At 42.2% G+C, this 22,474-nt stretch overlaps 1 protein-coding gene and 1 non-coding gene across 2 annotated transcripts in view; one reads left to right on the top strand and one right to left on the bottom strand.

Annotated features, from left to right (window-relative positions):
* The window catches only part of HSD17B12 (hydroxysteroid 17-beta dehydrogenase 12), a 170,742-nt gene extending 155,273 nt beyond the window's left edge, over positions 1-15,469 (bottom strand). Inside the window, exon 1 of the mRNA XM_055549348.1 lies at positions 15,172-15,469. Coding sequence (XP_055405323.1) covers positions 15,172-15,331 — 160 coding nt within the window. The 5' untranslated portion in view covers positions 15,332-15,469. The remainder of the gene's footprint in view (positions 1-15,171) is intronic.
* TRNAW-CCA (transfer RNA tryptophan (anticodon CCA)) lies at positions 8,424-8,496 on the top strand. Its single transcript has one exon. It is a non-coding gene; the product is annotated as a tRNA-Trp (tRNA).
* Positions 15,470-22,474: the final 7,005 nt, after the last annotated feature.

Genomic DNA, 22,474 nt, shown 5'->3' with positions numbered 1-22,474 from the left:
TGACTGCTGAGCCAAAGGACTGTGGTAAGTTACCCAGGCTCAGTCCAGTGCTAATCTATAGGAAGACTGCCGGACAACCACACAGAGCCACAGAGCAATCACTATTTTCCTCCCAACCCTGCTCCTTTCCTTTGTGTTTCCAAGGTCAGCATCACCATCTGCCCGGACACCTCACAGTCCCTGATTCCGCTGCCGCCTTCATCCCCACAGCCCATCTATGGTGAGGGCCCAGGACTTGTATCCGTGTCTCTCTTGTCTGACTCCCTCACGCAGGCTCTGCCCCCATGACCTTGATCCAAACCACCATGATTCAGCACCTAGCTGACCACCAACACAACCACTGGTCTCCTGCTGGGCTCCCTATCTCCTGGGTGGCTCTCTCTGCATCCAATCTCCAACCTGCCGCAGTAAACTGTCCAAAATACACACTTGATCATGAGGTCCACTGCTGGAAATCTTTCAGTGACTCCCCACTGCCCTCGGATAAACAAAACCCTCACAGGCTCTCAAGGTCCTTTAGGACTGGCCCGCTGCCCCTTTCTTTAAGTCTTATCTCTTGCCTCTCCTCTCCCAAGGATCGTCTGCCCAAAGTTTCTGAAAGGTGTTACTTTCCTCAGGGTCATCACCCAAAGTGTTCTCTCAGCTGGAAAACTCTCCCGTTCTCCCACTCCCCTTACCCACCGATTCCTCATTCATCAATGCAGTCTGCAGACAGGTCACAGGAGTTCCAACCCCAGAGGCTCCTCCACATAACCACCTATGTGACTTCAGACAAATGACTTGGCCTCTCTATTGTTTCCACTGGATCATAGAAAAAGTAAGGGAATTCCAAAAAAAAAAAATCTAATTCTTCTTCATTGACTATGCTAAAGCCTCGACTGTGTGAATCACAACAAACTGTGGAGAATTCTTAAAGAGATGGGAATACCAGACCATTTACCTGTCTTCTGAGAAACCTGTATATAGGTCAAGAAGCAACAGGCAGAACCAGACATGGAACAGTGGACTGGTTCAAAATTGGGAAAGGAGTATTTTGAAACTGTATATTGTCACCCAGCTAATTTAACTTATATGCAGAGTACATTATGTGAAATGCCAGGCTGGATAAATCCCAAGCTGAAATCAAGATTGCCAGGAGAAATAACAATAACCTCAGATATGCAGATAATGCCACTCTAACGGCAGAAAAGAAACTGAAGAGGGTGAAAGTGGAGAGTGAAAAAGCTGGCTTAAAACTCAATATTTAAAAAACTAAGATCATGGCATCCAGTCCCATCACTTCATGGCAAATAGATGGGGGAAAAGTGGAAGCAGTGACAGATTTTATTTTCTTGGGCTATAAAATCACTGCAGACAGTGACTGCAGCCACAAAAAATAAAAGACGGTTGCTCCTTGGAAGGAAAGCTCTGACAAACCTAGACAGCATATTAAAAATCAGAGACATCACTTTGCTGACAAAGGTCCATATAGTCAAAGCTATGGTTTTTCCAGTACCAATGTAAGAGTTGGACCATAAAGAAGGCTGAGCACCAAAGAATTGATGCTTTTGAACTATGGTGCTGGAGAAGATTCTTGAGAGTCCCTTTGACAGCAAGAAGATCAAACCAGTCGGTCCTAAAGGAAATCAACCCTGAATACTCATTGGAAGGATTGATGCTGAAGCTCCAATACTTTGGCTATCTGATGAGAAGGGCCCAACAAAAGACCCTGATGCTGGGAAAGATTGAAGCAGGAGGAGAACAGAGCAAAAGACGATGAGATGGTTGGATGACATCACTGACTCAATGGACATGAGTTGGAGCAAAGTCCGGGATATAGTGAAGAACAGGGAAGCCTGGCATACTACAGTCCATGGGACTGCAAAGAGTCGGACATGATTTAGCAACTGAACAACAACTCTCTTATCTTAGCTTTCTTTCAGTAAAATGGGGGTATTAATGAGACCTACCTGATTGGAGTAACTGAATTAACTGAGGCACTTAGAAGAGCATCTGGTACATGGTAAGTTTTTTCATTTTGTCTTATTCCCATTATAAACCATTATTATCATCATCATCTTTCCTTCCACATGTTGGATTAAATGTTACTTCTTCCAGAAAACCTTTAAACCTCTGAAGAGGTACCCCCATAGCTGGCTCCCAGTAAACTTTTTAGAGCTGCTTTTGTAATGATCTGTGTCCTCTCCTAGAACGAAGAAGGTACAGGCCAACACTTTCTTACTCCCTACTAATCCCCAGCTCCAGTGCTGTATGCCTAGGATACAGTCAGCACATAATGCATATTATCTGCTGAATGAATGAACAAACTGATTCCACTGTTTAATCACTACAAATGTCAACCAGATGGCCCACTAAAATCGGAATTTCTTCTGGTTAAACCCAAGCCCATTTTGCTTCTTCATCATTTGGAGGACTTTAAATTTTTTTTTTTTTTTAAGAAAATGAATATCCTCTCCTGTCTATTGGCCCAATCAGTATCAAGTACATTAATTTTGTAAAATAAATAAAGACAATTTTGTAAAAATCCACCTTTAGAGAAAGATTTTAAATGTTCTTGTCTATAAATGCAATAAATATAAACTAAAAAATGGGACCACGAAAAAAACCTGCAAACAGAAAATAAGAACATACTGTTCTCTCAATTCTTTATAGTGAAGAAGCTTTTGGAGTCTTCAGCTGTTCTTCCTATGGTCTTACCCAAAAGCAAAGTAAAATTTCCATTATTTGCATCTACCAAAACCCATTCTTATTGGCCCCCTACCCTCACCTGATCTCCAATTAGTAAAGGCTGGGTATGCTGCTTGTAGTTCTCATTGCATAGCAACATACAGAAGTTTCAAGTTTTGTTTGCTTTTTACATAATCTATATTGAATGCACAAACACAGAAGTAGCCTAAAATAGAATCTCCATTTAACTGTCAAAATTACATGTAAATATTTGGTACAGAAATCACTGGGAAGTTTTAACACTATTATAAACCAAGCCCTGGTACTAAGAATAGCTTATCTGGCTAAAAAGCCTGCATGTATAACCCACTGCCTTCTTCCAAGACTAGCCCGATCCCAGCCCAGTGCTTCCCAAAATGCATGAGCTTAAGAATCAACTTAATTTGTTAAAAAAAAAAAAAAAAACATTTCCCCAAGTTCTTTTCTTAGAGATTTTCATTGAGTGGGTTTAGAGTGAAGCCCTAGGCTCTATTTTTAACAAGCACCTCCAATTGATTCTTATGTCCCATGGATATTGTCATGACGAAAATACGGTAGAAATAGACCTTTCACTTTCAGGTAACATTTGAGGAAGTCTCGGACATATAGACTCTTGGACAGGTACTGCAAACTTCCTCATCAGGAGCTTTGGCGGGAGCCTGGAGTTAGAACACATGGATTCAGTTTCTTCTGTCATTTACTAGCTGTGTACCACTCCTTACAGTCACTGCCGCTCCCTCTGGTCTTGGTATATGACTTGGTTATGGAAATCATCTGAGAAAACTTACAAAAGCAATTTGTAAATTGAGATGTCATCATTATGGTAACATTTCATTAATCCAGCCTCTTCTAATTTAGAATGTGTGAACATCGTTGTCTAACCTGCTGTGGGTTTTTTTTTTCCCCCTTATCTATAAGGAGATCATCCCCTCCTTTCTCAAGACAGGCAATGATAGGTATTGAAACACATAGATAAGCAGCTGCTCCCTGTTCCACAGCAAAATTATTAGACTGAATGTGCAAGATTAGGGGAGCTTGTTTACTTTATTAGCTCCGTTGATGTGACAAGATGGGAGTTTCAGTGATCATTAAAGCAAGCTTGGCAACATTTCCACTGGAAGTGGGCTTGGTAGTGAGCAATTACCACCAGGCATTACAGTAAAATCAATCTGGAGAATTAGGGTTTTTTTTTTTAACATACCAGGAGGGTTAAGGGAACTTTAAAAACTAGAATTTAAATTTCTAAAGGAGACTGTATACCCTTTCCTGGCCATCTTGAGAAACATATCCTAAAACCTATATAATATTTCCTTGGCAATTAAGTGTCATCAACGTCATCTGTAGTTAAGGCTAGAGGCGCTGCCACGGCTATAGATAAGACATACTGGATGGATTCACTTGGCCTAAAGCACCATATATAATGAGGAAGTCCCCCTATCTTAATGCCCATGTAGGCATGTACCAAGAACACGAAATAATGGTATCCTTGGGGCTACAGAGATGTGGCATTTCTTCAGAATTCAGGCTCTTGTACGGAGAAGGCTTTATGCCCCACACCAGCAGTGGAAATGTGTGATGGAGTTCAGTTTTGCCAACATCCTTGCTGTTACCACTCATCGCCTCTGCTGGTCTTCCTTACTAGTTTTCCTCTCTTAATTCATCCCTCACAAACCTATTCTGCTGTCAGAGTCTGCTGCTCATCATTCCTACCATTAGTTTCTTTTAGATACTTTTTTTTTGTTTTTTTGGAGGCTGGGCATGTCAGATCTTAGTTTCCCAACCAAGAATCAAACCCGCGCCCCCTGCAGTGGAGTCTATACCACTGGACACTAGGAAGCCCCTCTCCTACCACTGCTTTTAATCAACCCACCACTGACACGTCCCCCATTTTCTGCTCTTTGCCACTGATCTTCTTGCCTAGATATTCTCTGTCATGTTCCCTGATACCCATAAACACACACAAAAGGTTGCATTATCATCTCACCTCTTCCAGCTTCTTTCCCTAATAGTTCAACTGAAGAGGTCCTTCCAGTTTTGGCATTCTCTCATCAGCCCCTTATGACTTTTCAGTTTTCTCAAGTTTCTCAACTTCTGTAGATGATCAACCAACTGCAGTATTCATTTCTTTCCATGACGGAAAAAAATGCATATACTCAATGCTCTGTGGTTAACTTTCTAGCAGTTATTAACTATATACACTGACCACTCAATGCTTTTACTACCAAAGAGATATTCCAGGAAATTTAGCCCAATGTCCCCCAAAAGGTCTGAAGGCTCTAGAAGGTATGGGTTCATTTTATCAAGCCTTTGAAATAACAAAACTACATTTTGGTCAATACATCCTAGAATTCAATTTTTTCACTAATTCATCTCAGCTTTACAAATTAGCAAACTTTACTAAAACCTTCACTGGGAAAGACTCTCTTATGAAAGGAAAGTCTACCTGTAACAATTTTTAAAGACTTGAGGGGTCTTTCCTGGTGATCCAGTGATTGGGACTTGAAGGCCTAGGTTCAATCCCTGGTTAGGGAACTAAGATCCCACAAGCCACGTGGTGCAGAAAAAAGGAGGTTAAAAAAAAAAATCTTGGGTTTAAATAATAAATATATTACCAAATTTGTATTAATACTGAAATGTTTATTAAATCTGGCATAGTGGTTGGTTTTATAACACATGTATGAAAAAAGATTAGCTTATTACCTATGCTACACAGGATGGGTTTCCTTGGTGGCTCAGTGGTAAAGAATCTGCCTGCCAATGCAGGAGATGCAAGTTCGATCCCTGAACCGAAAAGATCTTCTGCAGAAGGAAATGGCAACCTATTCCATTACTCTTGCCTGAAAAATTTCATGGACAGAGGAGCCTGGCGAGCTACAGACCATGGGGTCACAACAGTCCGACATGATTTATCAACTGAGCACCACACACACACACACACGCACAAAGACATCTTTTTGCTCTCACTGCATTTCATACTTTCAAAACTGTTGTCCCAGCTCTGCTGCAGTAATTCAATAACCCATCTTTGTCTAGTCAGCCTTGGTTTAATTTCAACCAGCTTTTAAGGCATCACTTCAGGTTTTAAAACAAAGAGAAAAAAAGGTGTACAAATTAGTTTTGCAAAATATAACCCACAAAATGGAAAACATCCCACCCCCGTCGAAATACAGCTCAAAGAAAATATATTCATTCACTATATATAATTTATTGTACACTCTTGACAGGTTTATAGTTAAGAACAAAGTCATGCGTGCATGCACAGGTGCACACACATACACACAAACAACTAAGAAGGTAAAGTGTGGAAAAGCCCACAAAAAAGGATAAAACAAGAGCTACTAGAATTCCAAAAGTACATGATGGCTTCCATCTGGGCAGCTGCACAGAAACATTCAGAATCTGGACTCTGAAAAGTAGGTAAAAGTTCATCAACAGGAGGCATAAGGAAGAGCGAACAACAGAAGGAGGGTCACTCCAGGCAGAGAACAACGTTCAACAATCACTGAAGCCACTGAACATCTTTGCAAGAACAAAAGGACACAGAAGCAGAAAGAAGCAGGTGAGTACAGGCGTGTCTGGGACACAGAAAGCCACGCTGGGCAGTCTGATTCCAGGGTCTCTACTATGAGAACACCTCCCTGAGGTTATAGTCTATATTTTGTTTTTAGACTAAATAATTTCACTTTTAGAGGTGGGAAGACCATTAATAGCTCTTAGATTTATAACTAAAAAGAGAATGTAGAAAGAGAATCCCCCACAAAAAAAATACATTATCCCTCAAAAATACTGGAGTACCTGAATATTTTCATTCATTCAATAACTAAGTATTAGTGTTTATGTGCAGGCTCTGTTCTAGGTGCTGGAGATACAAAAGCGAACAAAAAAGATCTTTGTCTTCATGGTGCCGCCACCACTCTAATAGGAGTAGACAAACAAGAAACATCAGAAATGAACAACACCTGCAAAACGGGAGACGGTGACAAACGCTACGACATAAAGCCCAAGTAGAGCAGGCTAACAGGGTCAGAAGAGGCGTGAAGGAGGGTGGATTGTTGGTTTAAAGGCAGAAGGCAAGGTTTCATTGAGAAGGTGATATCTGAGTAAAGACTAGAAGGAAGGAAGAAGGCTTAGCCAAATGGACATCTGGGGAAGAGCATTCAAGGAGAGGAGATAACCAAAGGTCAAGGCAGCAAGGCCAAGCATGTTTAAGGAATCGAGTTCAAGGAGAAAGAGAGTGCAGCTAGAAAGGAGGGAGGGAAAAAGAGACAAAACATGGGCAGAGAGGAGAGGTAAAAGAAGGCAAGAGGCAGGTGGTCAAAAGCCTTGTCAACCACAGGAAGGATTTTGCGTTTTCATCTGAAGATATTGGAGGGATCTGGGCAAAGGATCACATGATCCGACTAGAGCTTTTCAGGTTCCCTGGCTGCTCTTTAAGATACGATTATAGGGGAAGCAAGATGGAATCAGTGACAAGAGGTTGATATTATATCAAGGCAAGAGATTTTGGTAGCTTACACCAGTGATAGAAGAAACTGGATTCTGGGTATTTTGAAGTTAAAGTCAACAAGGTCTCCTTACAGACTGTACATGGGTGCCAGAAGAAGAGTTGAAGATGACCTAAGGTTTTTACAAACGTCATTGAAAAGTTGCATAGTACCAGATTTTTCTAAGTCCATCATAGCTTATATGGGAACCATATTTTGGTAAACCAAGATTTTGGTAAATCTTTCCATAAAGCAAGGAATTCTCCTGCAGTAGCATGAATCACCTTGTAACTGATCTATTCACAGCTTCAGATGTCCAATAGTTTATCTGCTGAGTGAACTACATTATTTCATGGTTTCAACAATGCCCTTTTATCAAATAAGAACAATGTGTACAAATAAAGATACCCTAAAGATATGTGTTTCTTGATACCCATAAAAACACACAAAAGGTTACATGAGACCCTCATTATCATCTTATTGTCATAATAATCCCGAAAAGCTATTGGCCCTATTTAATAGATGAAGGAAGCTATGCTCAGAGGTTAGCGATCTTTGCTAAGGTCAAACAGCTTAGCACGTAGCAAAGGTCACATTGCACTGATCCCAAAGCCAAACGCCCCCTTAGCGCTCCTGTTACCCACCGCCACACTCTTGAGAGGCAGCAATGGTTCAAAATCTTTTTTTTTGTTTTAAGACTTTCCTCTTTTCTTGCCTTTCCTCTCTTCCTGCAATGACGACATCATTTAACTAGAAATAACTTCACTTAACACCAGTAAGGATAACTTTTCAGAAACTGGATAGTCTCCCTGGAACTGCCAGTTAAGAGACTGGGCAAACGCATTGTTTCACCAGACAAAATCAATAACAAAACAAAGTGAGGCAGGCTTCTCAACTATCTCACCTCAGTTCTATGGAGTGAGCTCGAGAAAGCAATGACCTGGTTTCCAGGTTCATTCAACAACCTTATCATCTGGTCCCTGATTAAGAGTAGCACTCCCCACACCATGGTGATTAGATATCCCCCAGGGAGACATAGTCTTTGAAAGATGATAACCAGAAAGTGCACAGAAATGGCCTCCCTGACTATAAAGTATGATTTTGCCTTTTTAAAGGCAATTTTAACGGAGATTATCTGAATAATTTGCACTGATCTATCTCTGTGGCAATACAACAGTTTTGGAAAGATCACAGAAGCAAAAATTTCTGTTTAAATGTTGCAACTCAGGGATGTCCCTGGTGGTTCAGTGGCTAAGACTCCACGCTTCCAATGCTGGGGACCCAGGTTCGATCCCTGGTTAGGGAACTAGATCCCACGTGTGGCAACTGAGAGTGTGCATGCTGCAACTGAAGATCCTTGGGCGGGTGCACTGGGACGACCCAGAGGGATGGTACGCGGAGGGAGGAGGGAGGAGGGTTCAGGATGGGGAACACGTGTATACCTGTGGCGGATTCATGTTGATATATGGCAAAACCAATACAATGTTGTAAAGTTAAAAATTAAAAAAAAAAAAGATCCTGCATGCCACAACTAAGACCTGGTACAGCCAAATAAATAAAAAATAAAGTTCCAACTCAACATTACCCTTCTGCTTAAAATCCCCACAATTGTTTTCCATGTTCTTAAACTGCCCTAGTCACTGGCCCCTTCACCCAGCTCCACTCCCATCTTAAATCAGGCCTATGCTTTCTTGGCTCCAGGCACTCAGGTCTTATTTTAAGGGGACCCTGCTCCTTCTCAACTAAGGAGCCTAGCACCTCCTGATCCCCTTGCTCTGTCTGCTACTCTTCACTCCCCTTCAGCTCTCAGGTCAGACATCACTCTGACCTTCCTGCACAAGGAGCCATAGAACCAAGTGTGTTGCTTTTCTACCACTTTACAGGGCAGTTTGTTCTTCGTTGCTGCTGGCCATCCTCCTGGTCCCTGGCCAGAACTCAAGAGGATTTGGGCAGTGGACGGACAAATGAATACTGTTGGATCACACTCTCCACCCACCCTCCCTGCCTTAATCACCATCTATTCCAGAAGGCAGAGATACAAATTGCTATAATATTTCAGTATTTTTATTTTCAAGATCAATGAGCAGGAGAGAAATGGAATGAAGGATCTATGCTACAAGCTGAATTCCTATGTTAGGGACAAAATATATATGTTGAAATCCTAACCCCTGAATGTGATGGTATTGGAGGTGGGGGGTCTTTGGGAGGTGATTAGATCATGAGGGTGGAGCCCTAACAAATGCTATCTGTGCCCTTACAAGACACCCCAGAGAGTTCTCTGGCCCTTTCTGTCATGGAAAGATAGAGCAAGAAGACAGCTATCTATAAGCCAGAAAGCAGTTCCTCACCAGACACAGAATCTGCCAGCACCTTGATCTGACTTCCCAGCCTTCAGAAGTGAGTGAAATGTTCATTGTGTAAGCCACTGAGTCTACAGTATTTTGGTATAGCAGCCCAAAGACACACTATTAAATTTCTTTTAACTCATCCTTTACCTACAAATGAGTTTAAAGACAATGGAACTGACTTATTCAAATCCACTTACCCATATACTCTATTCACTAAATTTTTCAATAATTTTTTTCTGAAACCGAAAGAAATAAATTTCCTCAACCAACAAAAATAAACAGAAAATTAGTTTTGAAGCTCAACACTCTCAATTGCAGTAGCAAAGGTAATCTCAGTTTTCTGAAGATGGAGTCAACCAGCTATTAATTTTTTCTTACTAAGCCTTATATTGTCAATTAGCTAAAGTGATAGGTACATAATGCTGCTAAGGTTAACAGTATTACTAGTTCAGTTCAGTTCAGTTGCTCAGTCGTGTCCGACTCTTTGCGACCCCATAAACCGCAGCACGCCAGGCTCCCTGTCCATCACCAACTCCCGGAGTTTACCCAAACTCATCATTGAGTCAGTGATGCCATCCAACCATCTCATCCTTTGTCATCCCCTTCTCTTCCTGCCCTCAATCTTTCCCAGCACCAGGGTCTTTTCAAATGAGTCAGCTCTTCGCATAAAGTGGCCAAAGTATTGGAGTTTCAGCTTCAACATCAGTCCCAGGACTGACCTCCTTTAGGATGGACTGGTTGGATCGCCTTGAAGTCCAAGGGACTCTCAAGAGTCTTCTTTAATACCACAGTTCAAAAGCATCGATTCTTCTGCACTCAGCTTTCTTTATAGTCCAACTCTCAGATCCATACATGACTATTGGACTAGTAGCAATAAGTTATCAAGCATTTATATACAAGGGCACTGCACCATCTGCTTTACATAGAGCAAGTATTCTCATTTACCCTTTACAACAATACTATGAAACAGGCACCAGTATTATCCCCATTTTGCAGATGAGGAAAGTGAGATTCACAGATATCTACTACTTTACTCAATGCTACACTCTAGTAAGTACAGAGGAGGAGCTAGACTCCAAGTCTAGGTTTGAGTCTCTGAGGTCTCACGTTTGACCCTTTAGAGGAAACTTAATATTGCACAGAAAGGAAGAACAAGGGGGAAAAAGAAAAAAAAAAAACACGAAGCAGGAGACAATGGAGACTGGTATAAGGTTGGAGGAAACAGCTCAGAGTACAGAGGTTGAATCTCCAATTCCAGGAAACCATCCTCTCTAGTTTCTCCTCCAAATAAGACTAGGGCATGCTTTTAGGTCCCATCCTCCAGCTGCACCTGCCATCTCTTACATAGCTCGAGCCCAAGGGCTTTAAGGTTGCCCCCGAGCTTGCTGGATGGCTCAGCAGGTAAAGAATCTGCCTGCAATGTAAGAGACACAGGAGATGCATTTTCAATCCCTGGGTCGGGAAGATTCCCTGGAGAAGAAAATGGCAACTCACTCTAGTATGCTTGCCCGAAAAACCCCATGGACAGAGGAGTTTGGCAGGCTACAGTCCATGGGGTCGCACAGAGGTGGACACGACTGAGCACACAGCACCCTGCCAACTCCCATCTGGAGACTGTGTTCATTTAGGCCTACAGACTTCCTCTTCAGAGCTGAAATGAAAAATGAATAACTATTTTTAAGAACTTTTATGACTAAGTTCATCTGTTTCTCTGCCTTCTACCACCTGCCCTGCTCTAAAAAAAAAAAAAAAAAAAGACAAAACAAACAAAAATACCCAGCTGCTGCTGCTGCTAAGTCACTTCAGTCATGTCCAACTCTGTGTGACCCCATAGACGGCAGCCCACCAGGCTCTGCCATCCCTGGGATTCTCCAGGCAAGAACACTGGAGTGGGTTGCCATACTACTTTCATTTTCACTCTGGTCAAAGTGCCAGGTTTATCACTCTGGCATTCTCAAATGGGTTTAGTGACTCTCTGGAGATTCAGCTTGGTAAGTGTAATAAACTCCCTGTTGACATTCAGGAAACTGATAGACCTGGTCACCTTTGTTGGCCATCTTCTTTTCATAACTTGCTACAGAGATTTTCAAACAACTTGAAACTCTACTTTCACAGGACTTTGTTCTTGGAAGGAATACAGAAAGTATCACATGACAATGGCAGGCAAGAGAGACTTACCTACTAAACTGGCTAAACTCACCCACTAGAGACCTAGCGAAATCAGAGTAATTTAGTTGCGTGGGACTGTAACCGGAGAGAATGAAGGAAGGGATGATCCAGCTCTTGATTAGGAGATGAAGGAGATGGGCCAGGTACTGGGCGGTCTTAAAAACCCACTAGACTAAGGAATCTATGGTCTGGAGTATTTTTATGGACTGCAAAGCCCAACTGTATTTCAAGGATTTTCCAGGCTTTTAAGTTTAGAAGACCTGGTATCTGATCAATGTGTTAATTACTGTGGGAAAAAACAAAAAAGGAGGACCCACAGTCCCTGCCTCTCAGATTCTAAAATCTAAGCTGGGGGGCAGGAGAGGAATTAAACATACTCACATGCAGAGACTTAAGCATGACAAGTATAAAAATATACCACCAACTCAACACACATTATTATATAATACTTAAAATAATTGGTTAAGGAGAGGAAGATGTTAAACATCAGTATTAGAAAGCAGACAATGCCTCCCTAATGACAGCAAGACCCCCTAAAACCAAGCTCCCTTACTGAGTTTATGATTAATCTCTTTATCCAAAACTTTATTTCTTTTCTGGTCCCTTCTACCTCAATCCGGTGCTAACTGAACACCAATCAACCAGAATAAGACGACTACGATCGCTGTTGTTAACATCATTAACATACTGAAACTGCTGTTGTCAATATCATTAACGTACAAACTCAAGTTGTTCCTCCAGGGCAAGGAGAGCTCACAGACTCCTGTGCCATGGGCCACCTGGCCCGAGAATTGTAAACCAGACACCCTGACTCCCAAAACTATGATTAAGAAATGTTATGGAAATGTCACTAGATGATGATTAATCCCAGCCTCTTTAAAAAAAAACAAACAAACAGAAAAACTCTAAACACAAAGTCAGAGTGGATCTGAGACTTCTCTCCCACACGGGTCTGCTGCTTCCTTGCTGAGTTGCTTCAGTCGCCTCCGATTCTTCATGACTCTATGGGCTGTAGCCTGCTGGACTCCTCTGTCCATGGGATTCTCCAGGCAAGAATACCAGAGTGGGTTGCTATGCCCTCCTCCAGGGGATCTTCCCGACCCAGGGATCGAACCCACATCTTTTACGTCTCAAGCATTGGCAGGCAGGTTCCTTACCCCCAGCACTGCCTGGGAAGCCCCAGATAAACCTTCATTGTGCTGCAAACACCAGCTGTCAGTTTGGCTTTCAGGGCCACAGGCACAGGAGCCCTGGCATGGTTACCCTAATACTCGGTTGAACAAATTACCTGTTTTTAATTACAACTTAACCCTAATTACTCAAGTATCATGTCTGCTGCTTTGTTTTCCAAATCATTTCAGTTTTTGTTTTCCAAAGACTCCCTGAATTTGGAGAGATAAAGGACAAAGTATTTTAAGATTCAGGCCACCACATGTGAGTAATGTTACAAGTAACAACTTGTTCATTTCTTCTACTTAAGTATTTAAAAAAGAGAAATTTCCCAACAAGTAAACTGGATAATATTTCACTTTATGATCCTCTCTGCTAGATTACCAGTGTTCGAGTTCAAGTCTCATTTCTAATCTTTTAAACACTGCCCTTAATTTATTAAAATCCTTCCTCTGAGGTCACATCTTTTCAATATAAATATTACTCATGAAATGACAAGGTCACAACACTTGACTTTTCCTATGGATTATTATATAGATGACTTAGATCATTTAAGTTACCAGCCACTGTCGTCAATTTTAGATAGTTAACAAAAATTATTACCATAAGTCTTTAATTACAAACTATAAAACTTATTCATCCTCATATATGATTTTCTAAGACACTGGAGTCTTTTATTCCACTATTTCAAAAGTCAACAAGTTTTCCAAACCAGACAACCAAGAACTCAGGCTTATCAACAGTGAAATTATAATCTTGATTATAACAACGTTGAGCACTTCACTTGCTTTTTCAATGATGAAAAAACAGTAAGTTTTAAAAATATTTATTATGTTAATAGATGCTTATTCATTCCTACTTGAGATGTTTTTTGTTGCAGTTCCAAAATGTTAATTTATGTTTTTCCTACTAAGTTGTTGAAATGTTTGAGTGAATAAAGTTAAGAATATGGAGTAACATTATTTATATACCTTATTTGAGCCTAGCCTGAAAGCAACCCCTAACCAGCCCAAAATTCAACAAAATGTTCTGTGAATTATATATAAAACCAATCATAATTTAAAAAATCAATTATAAAACAGCAGAATGAATAACTGGAGAATGGCAATATCACTTGGTTTTAAAAAAAAGCTAATAAAAACAAAACATAGGGAAAGAAAATCAACAAAAAAGGCAGAAATGGAAAAAAACCAAAACTTTCTTGTGGAATTTTCCCAACTTCTCTAATCTGCCCTTTCCCTTACATCTTCAGAATTCTTGCCTAGAGGGAATCGTAAACCAGACACCCTAACTCGCGAAACTATGATTAGGTTTGTTTAACTCACTCTCTGTGGGAATACTCTCCTGCAAATCTCCTTCTGCAGAAGGCATTTCTGACTTCTACATGAAGAGTTACCATCTTGAAGAAACAATAATTCTTGCTAGTCATTAGGACTCCAGGACAGTTTAGCCAATAATTAAAAAAAAAAAAAAGATTTTAAAATTCTATGAAATAGGCCGAATCCAAGGTTCCAAAGAGCAGAAAGACTTCTGAAATTCTGTCCTTTCTCCACCCTCGCCCCCCAAAAGGCAACAGAATGCTTTTCATCCTGAGCACAGGGCCTGTATTCAAGCCAGAGACTTTTTGTTTCAAAAACTCTCCTAAGAGGTGACTGAGGAAGCAACCAGCAAGACAACTAACTCCCTGGACCCGGAATGGCTTAAAAGGCATAAGCCCCAGCGAGTTGAGGCCAGATTTCTCCCGCACCCAAGTGGCACTTTAGATTCGCTGAGTTAAGCCAGCAGTGTGTTTAGTATTTAAAAACTCTGCTGCTACTGCTAAGTCGCTTCAGTCGTGTCCGACTCTGTGAGACCCCATAGACGGCAGCCCACCAGGCTTCCCCGTCCCTGGGATTCTCCAGGCAAGAACACTGGAGTGGGTTGCCATTTCCTTCTCCAATGCATGAAAGTGAAAAGTGAAAGTGAAGTCGCTCAGTCGTGTCCGACTCTTAGCGACCCCATGGACTGCAGCCTACCAGGCTCCTCCATCCATGGGATTTTCCAGGCAAGAGTACTGGAGTGGGGTGCCATTGCCTTCTCCGTTTAAAAACTCTACTACAAGTCCAAGCAAGCCAGGCGACGGCATGAGGGACAAGCGGGTACGCAAGACGCAGGAGCCTCAGAAAGGAGAGGGGAGCTGGGGACGCGAAGGCCAAGCGCCGGGCCCGTAACTAGTCAGCGCGAGCCGGGCCAGGCCCAGAGCCCCGCGAGGCGCAGCAGGAGTCAGGGGGAGGGCGGCGCGGAATTCGACTCACCTGCCCATTCACCGAGCCTCGGTCCGACCCCCGACTCGTTACCCAAACCCCAGACCCGAACGGCCGTGAAAAGCAAGCACAAGATATGCAGGGCCAGGTAGGCCACGGTGCCCGCGCCCACCCAATACAGGAAACCGGTGGCAGGCAAAAAGCTCTCCATGGCTTTCAACCAGGCCTCACTACCTTCGTGAATGAAAAAAAAAAAAACAACGAATGAATGAATCCAGGAAGAGGTGCCGGCAGTGACGATGAGCACGACAGAAATAGGCGCTACCCGCCCCAACTCCGGCACCCCTTTGAGCCTTAAGCCCCGCCCACAGCACCATATCCGTGCCACCATTGGTGACCTATCGTTCGCTCTGCGAGCAGCGCGCCAGTCATTGGCTGACTCTAGCTCCACTGCCCCGCCCACGACCTCCCCTTCTCCCACCCGACCGCGTATCCTTTCTAAGCTGCTGATCGCTCACTTGCCAATCAAACTTCAGCCTCGCCCAACGCGTCACCACGCCCCCAGGATTCCTCCGCGTGTGGGGAGGACTTCTCACCCTACCAAATCGCCCAAGTCTCTCATTGGCGGGAGGAGTCCTCGAGACTACGGGAGGTTGTGCTTCGATTGGCCAATCAGACCCAGTCTGGTTTGAGCTCGGGTTTGAGGACCGAATGGAACGAGAGACGCCGCTCGTGAATGACAATTGTAGTAGTAAGTTGAGGCGGAGCCGTGGTTTTGTTTTCACATCTTTATTAAACAACTCGGTATCATTGTCAAATGTGCTGTCGTTGTTCCCGGAAGCTTTTCCGAATAAAGGCTTGCCTCTCCTGTTTCCGTGCGACAGCACGACACAGCTTCGCTGCGGTTACACATCCGTATGTGAAATGAAGTCGCTCAGTTGTGTCCGACTCTTTGCGACCCCGACTGTAGCCTACCAGGCTGCTATGTCTATGAGATTCTCCAGGCAAGAATATTGGAGTGGGTAAAGAGCCTTCTAAATGCCAGACCTCCGTCCCGCGCCCAGCATTAAACCACAAAGTTCCCAGAGTCCTGGATGAAGTTCAAGGCAAATAAACTTCATGGAGTCGAATGATTATAACACACGATGGCATGAGAACTACAAAATGAATGAAAATATTATGGGAACATGGATTGATGAGCAATGAGATGAGGGAAAGGCTCCATGTTTTAACAGGATGTAAAGGACTGTTGAGATTTTCCCTTTACTTTCTTCTTGTATTTCCGCGGTTTTTTTGGTGTGTGTGTTGCGGGGAGGTGGGGGTGGGGCGTACAAAAAGTGTGCAGTCCAAGGAGGGGTACGAAAACCACCTCGATGAAGTTACAGAGTAGGACCACAAAGTTTAAGAAATTGTGTGATGATGTCCAGTGATTCACACGCATTTTTGTTTCCTTTTCTGGCAGGGATTTGTAAATCATATAAGATACCTGAAGTTTTTTCTGATCCAGTGCGTGCTAAGTCCCTTCAGTGGCGTCTCACTCTTTTAGACCCTATGTATTGTAGCCCTCCAGACTCCTCTGTCCATGGGATTCTCCAGGCAAGAATACTAGAATGGGTTGCCTTGCCCTCCTTCAGATCTTCCTGACCAAGGGACTGATCCACGTCTGTTATATCTCTTAACCAGTAGCGGCTGCTGAAGGAAGACTTGAGAGTTTCTTAAAAGGCAGGGACTTAAGCCTAATAATTCTAAAGGTCAACAGTTCAACATATCCTGAAGCTAAAGTCATAATTTTGTAATATTTAGGAAACTTATTGCTCCCTAAAAAACCTCCTCCTCCTGTATGATTCAGTTCAGTTCAGTCACTCAGTCGTGTCCGACTCTTTGCAACCCCATGAATCCCAGCATGCCAGGCCTCCCTGTCCATCACCGACTCCCAGAGTTCACCCAAACACATGTCCATCGAGTCAGTGATACCATCCAGCCATCTCATCCTCTATCGTCCCCTTTCCCTCCTGCCCCCAATCCCTCCCAGCATCAGAGTCTTTTCCAATGAGTCAACTCTTCGCATGAGGTGGCCAAAGTATTGCAGTTTCAGCTTTAGCATTAGTCCTTCCAAAGAACACCCAGGGCTGATCTCCTTTAGAATGGACTGGTTGGATCTCCTTGCAGTCCAAGGGACTCTCAAGAGTCTTCTCCAACATCACAGTTCAAAAGCATCAATTCTTCGGCACTCAGCTTTCTTCACAGTCCAACTCTCACATCCATACTTGACCACTGGAAAAACCGTAGCCTTGACTAGACAAACCTTTGTTGGCAAAGTAATGTCTCTGCTTTTGAATATGCTATCTAGTTTGGTCATAACTTTCCTTCCAAGGAGTAAGCATCTTTTAATTTCATGGCTGCAGTCACCATCTGCAGTGATTTTGGAGCCCAAAAAAATAAAATCTGACACTGTTTCCACTGTTTCCCCATCTATTTCCCATGAAGTGATGGGACCGGATGCCACGACCTTCGTTTTCTGAATGTTGAGCTTTAAGCCAACTTTTTCACTCTCCACTTTCACTTTCATCAAGAGGCTTTTTAGTTCCTCTTCACTTTCTGTCATAAGGGTGGTGTCATCTGCATATCTGAAGTTCTTGATATTTCTCCCGGCAATCTTGATTCCAACTTGTGCTTCTCCCAGCCCAGCGTTTCTCATGATGTACTCTGCATATAAGTTAAATAAGCAGGGTAACAACATACAGCCTTGACGTACTCCTTTTCCTATTTGGAACCAGTCTGTTGTTCCATGTCCAGTTCTAACTGTTGCTTCCTGATCTGCATATAGGTTTCTCAAGAGGCAGGTCAGGTGGTCTGGTATTCCCATCTCTTTCAGAATTTTCCACAGTTTATTGTGATCCACACAGTCAAAGGCTTTGGCATAGTCAATAAAGCAGAAACAGATGTTTTTCTGGAACTCTCTTGCTGATGGCAATTTGATCTCTGGTTCCTCTGCCTTTTCTAAAACCAGCTTGAACATCAGGAAGTTCCCAGTTTACGAATTGCTGAAGCCTGGCTTGGAGAATTTTGAGCGTTACTTTACTAGCGTGTGAGATGAGTGCAATTGTGTAGTAGTTTGAGCATTCTTTGGCATTGCCTTTCTTTGGGATTGGAATGAAAACTGACCTTTTCCAGTCCTGTGGCCACTGCTGAGTTTTCCAAATTTGCTAGCATATTGAGAACAACACTTTCACAGCATCATCTTCCAGGATTTGAAATAGCTCAACTGGAATTCCATCACCTCCACTAGCTTTGTTCGTAGTGATGCTTTCTAAGGCCCACTTGACTTCATGTTCCAGGATATCTGGCTCTAGGTGAGTGATCACACCATCGTGATTATCTGGGTCATGAAGATCTTTTTTGTATAGTTCTTCTGTGTATTCTTGCCACCGCTTCTTAATATCTTCTGCTTCTGTTAGGTCCGTACCATTTCTGTCCTTTATCGAGCCCATCTTTGCATGAAATGTTCCCTTGGTATCTCTAATTTTCTTGAAGAGATCTCTAGTCTTTGCCATTCTGTTGTTTTCCTCTATTTCTTTGCATTGAGGGCTGAGGAAGGCTTTCTTATCTCTCCCTGCTATTCTTTGGAACTCTGCATTCAGATGCTTGTATCTTTCCTTTTCTCCTTTGCTTTTTGCTTCTCTTCTTTTCACAGCTATTTGTAAGGCCTCCCCAGACAGCCATTTTGCTTTTTTGCATTTCTTTTCCATAGGGATGGTCTTGATCCCTGTCTCCTTTACAGTGTCATGAACCTCTGTCCATAGTTCATCAGGCACTCTTTCTATCAGATCTAGTCCCTTTAATCTATTTCTCACTTCTACTGTATAATCATTAAGGATCTGATTTAGGTCATACCTGAATGGTCTAGTGGTTTTCCCTACTTTCTTCAATTTAAGTCTGAATTTGACAATAAGGAGTTCATGATCTGAGCCACAGTCAGCTCCTGGTCTTGGTTTTGCTGACGATATAGAGCTTCTCCATCTTTGATTAATTAGATGTAATCTTGTATTGGATTATATATTATTTCTCCACTCCCTCTTACAGGATTAATTACTGTTCTTCATAAACTGTCAGTTGACCAACGGAGTGTGAGTTAAGCTGGCATCATATTTTATTTTAATTGAATCTGATAACTTTGGTTGGAGATGCCTGTCCAATTCAACTGAAATCTCACTACTCTCTCCTACCTCACCTTCCTCCTCTTTCTCTCTTGTCAAAACCTTTACCTATAGAATAGCCCCAGATTTATATATCCCAATCATCATTGCTCACCAACAAAGGGCCCTCCACATATTCAATTCCATCCTTCTTAGAATAGGGTAGAAGGAGGGGAAGAGAGTTATATAAGCTAAAAATACGTATCTTGCTGCATTTATATATGTATATATTTTATGCATATATACTCACAGTACAATTTATGATTATTGGGAATACTATACTATGAATCTATAGGACATAGAACAGTACCTGGAACTTAGAGATACTCAATTATCTAACAGATAAGTAGAGGTAAAGATTCATTCATTCAACAAACACTATTCTGGGAATTCCCTGGTAGTCCAGTATATAGGATCGACCGGTTTGATCTCCTTGCAGTTCAAGAGACTCTCAAAAGTCTTTTCCAGCACCACAGTTCAAAAGCATCAATTCTTCAGCACTCAGCATTCTTTGTGGTACAACTTTCACATCCATACATGACTACTGGAAAAACCATAGTTTTGACTATATCGACCTTTATAGGCAAAGTGATATCTTTGCTTTTTAATATGAGGACTAGGTTTGTCATAACTTACACAGATATACATAACTGAATGCAGAATTCTAGAGAATTGCAAGAAGAGATAAGTAGGTCTTCTTAAATGAACAATGCAAAGAAATAAAGGAAAACAATAAAATGGGAAAGACTAGAGATCTCTTGGAGCTTCCCCAGTGACTCAGCAGTGAAGAATCTGCCTGCAATGCAGGAGCCACAGGAGACTCGGGTTTGATCCCTAGGTTGGGAAGATCCTGGAGGAGGAAATGGCAACCCACTCCAGTATTCTCTCCTGGAGAATCCCATGGACAGAGAAACCTGGCAGGCTATAGTCCATGGGGTTGCAAAGAGTTGGACACAACTGAATTGACTTAGCACACGTGCACACAGAGATCTCTTCAAGAAAATTGGAGATATCAATGAGATTCATGCAAGGATGGGCACAGTGAAGGACAGAAACAACAAGGACCTAACAGAAGCAGAAGAAATTAAGATGAGGTGGCAGGAATACACAAAAGAACTGTACAAAAAGGTGTTAATGACCCAAAAAACCATGATTGTGTGGTCACTCACCTAGAGCCAGACATCCTGTAGTGTAAACTCAAGTGGGCCTTAGGAAGCATTACTAAGAACAAAGCAGGTGGAGGTGATAGAATTCCAGTAGTGCTGTATAAAATCCTAAAAGATGATGCTATTAAAGTGCTGCACTTAATATGTCAGCAAATTTGGAAAGCTCAGCAGTGGTCACAGGACTGGAAAAGGTCAGTCTTCATTCCAATCTCAAAGAAGAGCAATGTCAAAGAAAGTTCAAACTCCCATACAATTGTACTCATTTCACATGCTAGCAAGGTTATCCTCTAAATCCTTCAATCTTGGCTTTAGCAGTACTTGAATTGAGAAATTCCAGATGAACAGATGGGTTTAGAAAAGGCAGAGGAATCAGAGATCAAATTGCCAACATTCTTTAGATCATAGAGAAAGCAAGGGAATTCCAGAAAAAAACATCTGCTTCATTGACCACACTAAAGCCTTTGACTGTGGATCACAACAATCAGTGGAAAATTCTTAAACAGGTGGGAATACCAGACCACCTTACCTGTCTCATGAGAAACTTGTACGCAGGACAAGAATCAACAATTAGAACCGGACATGGAACAATACACTGGTTCAAAATTGGGAAAGGAGTATGTCAAGGCTGTATACTGTCACCCAGCTAATTTAACTTATGCAAAGTATATATATATATATATTCAGAGTACATCATTCAAAATGCCAAGCTGTATAAATCACAAGCTGGAAGACTGCCGGGAGAAATATCCATAACCTCAGATATGCAGGTAACACCACTCTTATGGCAGAAAGCGAAGAGGAACTAAAGAGACTCCTGATGAGGGTCAAAGAGGAGAGTAACAGAGCTGGCTTAAAACTCAACATTTAAAAACTAACATCATGGCCATTTGGTCCCATCATTTCATGGAGACTTGAAGGGGAAACAATGGAAGCAGTGACAGATTTTATTTTCTTGGGCTCCAAAATCGCTGCAGACAGTGACTGCAGCCATGAATCTAAAAGACGCTTGTTCCCTTGCTCTTGCTGCCCTTTAAATGATGCAGTGCCCTTGGGCTCAGCTCCCAGCTCTCTTTACTTCTCTACATTTAATGTAGTCCCTTGCTTTTTTAGGGAGGGAGAGGGTTATTTGTTTTTGTTTGATCTTAGATAAGCCTCACAGCTTGAGGCATAACCTGAACCTGGGCCACAGTGGAGAAAGCACTGAATACTAACCACTAAGCCACCAGGGAACTTCCATGGTCCCTTGTTCATAAATAGCAACTGTAAGCAGATAACTTCCAAATGTCTCTGGACATTTATTAATATAAGTGCATATATTTTTTTTTCTTGGACTCCAGATACATATATACATCTTGGCTGCCCTGATGGCTCAGATGGTAAAGAATCTGCCTATAATACAGGAAACCTGGGTTCAATCCCTGTGTCGGGAAGATTCCCTGGAGAATTGCCTGGAGAACTCCATGGAGGGCTACAGTCCATGGGGTCACAGAGTCAGACACAAATGAGCCACCAACACTTTCACCTGCATATATATATAAATACACACACACATATAATCTCCACCACCCTGCTCAACATCTCCACTCAGATATACAATAAAAATAGACAAACTTACCACGTTCAAGAATTCTACCCAAACACCTTCCTTCCCCTGTTAAAGGCACCACTATACACTCTCTTTCAAAAGGCCCAAATCTAGGACTCAATCTTGATTTTTTTTTTCCTTTCTATTGCATTCCGATATCCAATTCTTCAGCAAGTCTTTTTCATTCCACCTCCAAAGTATAACTTGACAGACTACTTCCCCCACTTCTGCTACTACTGACCTAATCCAAATGACAAACATCCCTTAGCTGGAATATGGCAATACCCTCCTAACTTGTCTCCCTGAAGCCTGTCTTGGGGTTTGTTCTCCATGAAGCAACTAGAACTTCTTTTAAGTAAATTAGACATCATTCTTTTGCTTACATCCCTTCACGAACTTTATATCAC

Source organism: Bubalus kerabau, chromosome 15 (assembly GCF_029407905.1).
Source record: "Bubalus kerabau isolate K-KA32 ecotype Philippines breed swamp buffalo chromosome 15, PCC_UOA_SB_1v2, whole genome shotgun sequence".
Lineage (NCBI taxonomy): Eukaryota > Metazoa > Chordata > Mammalia > Artiodactyla > Bovidae > Bubalus > Bubalus kerabau.
Note: the sequence above shows the minus strand (reverse complement) of the source record. Positions and strands in the feature narration are given on the sequence as shown.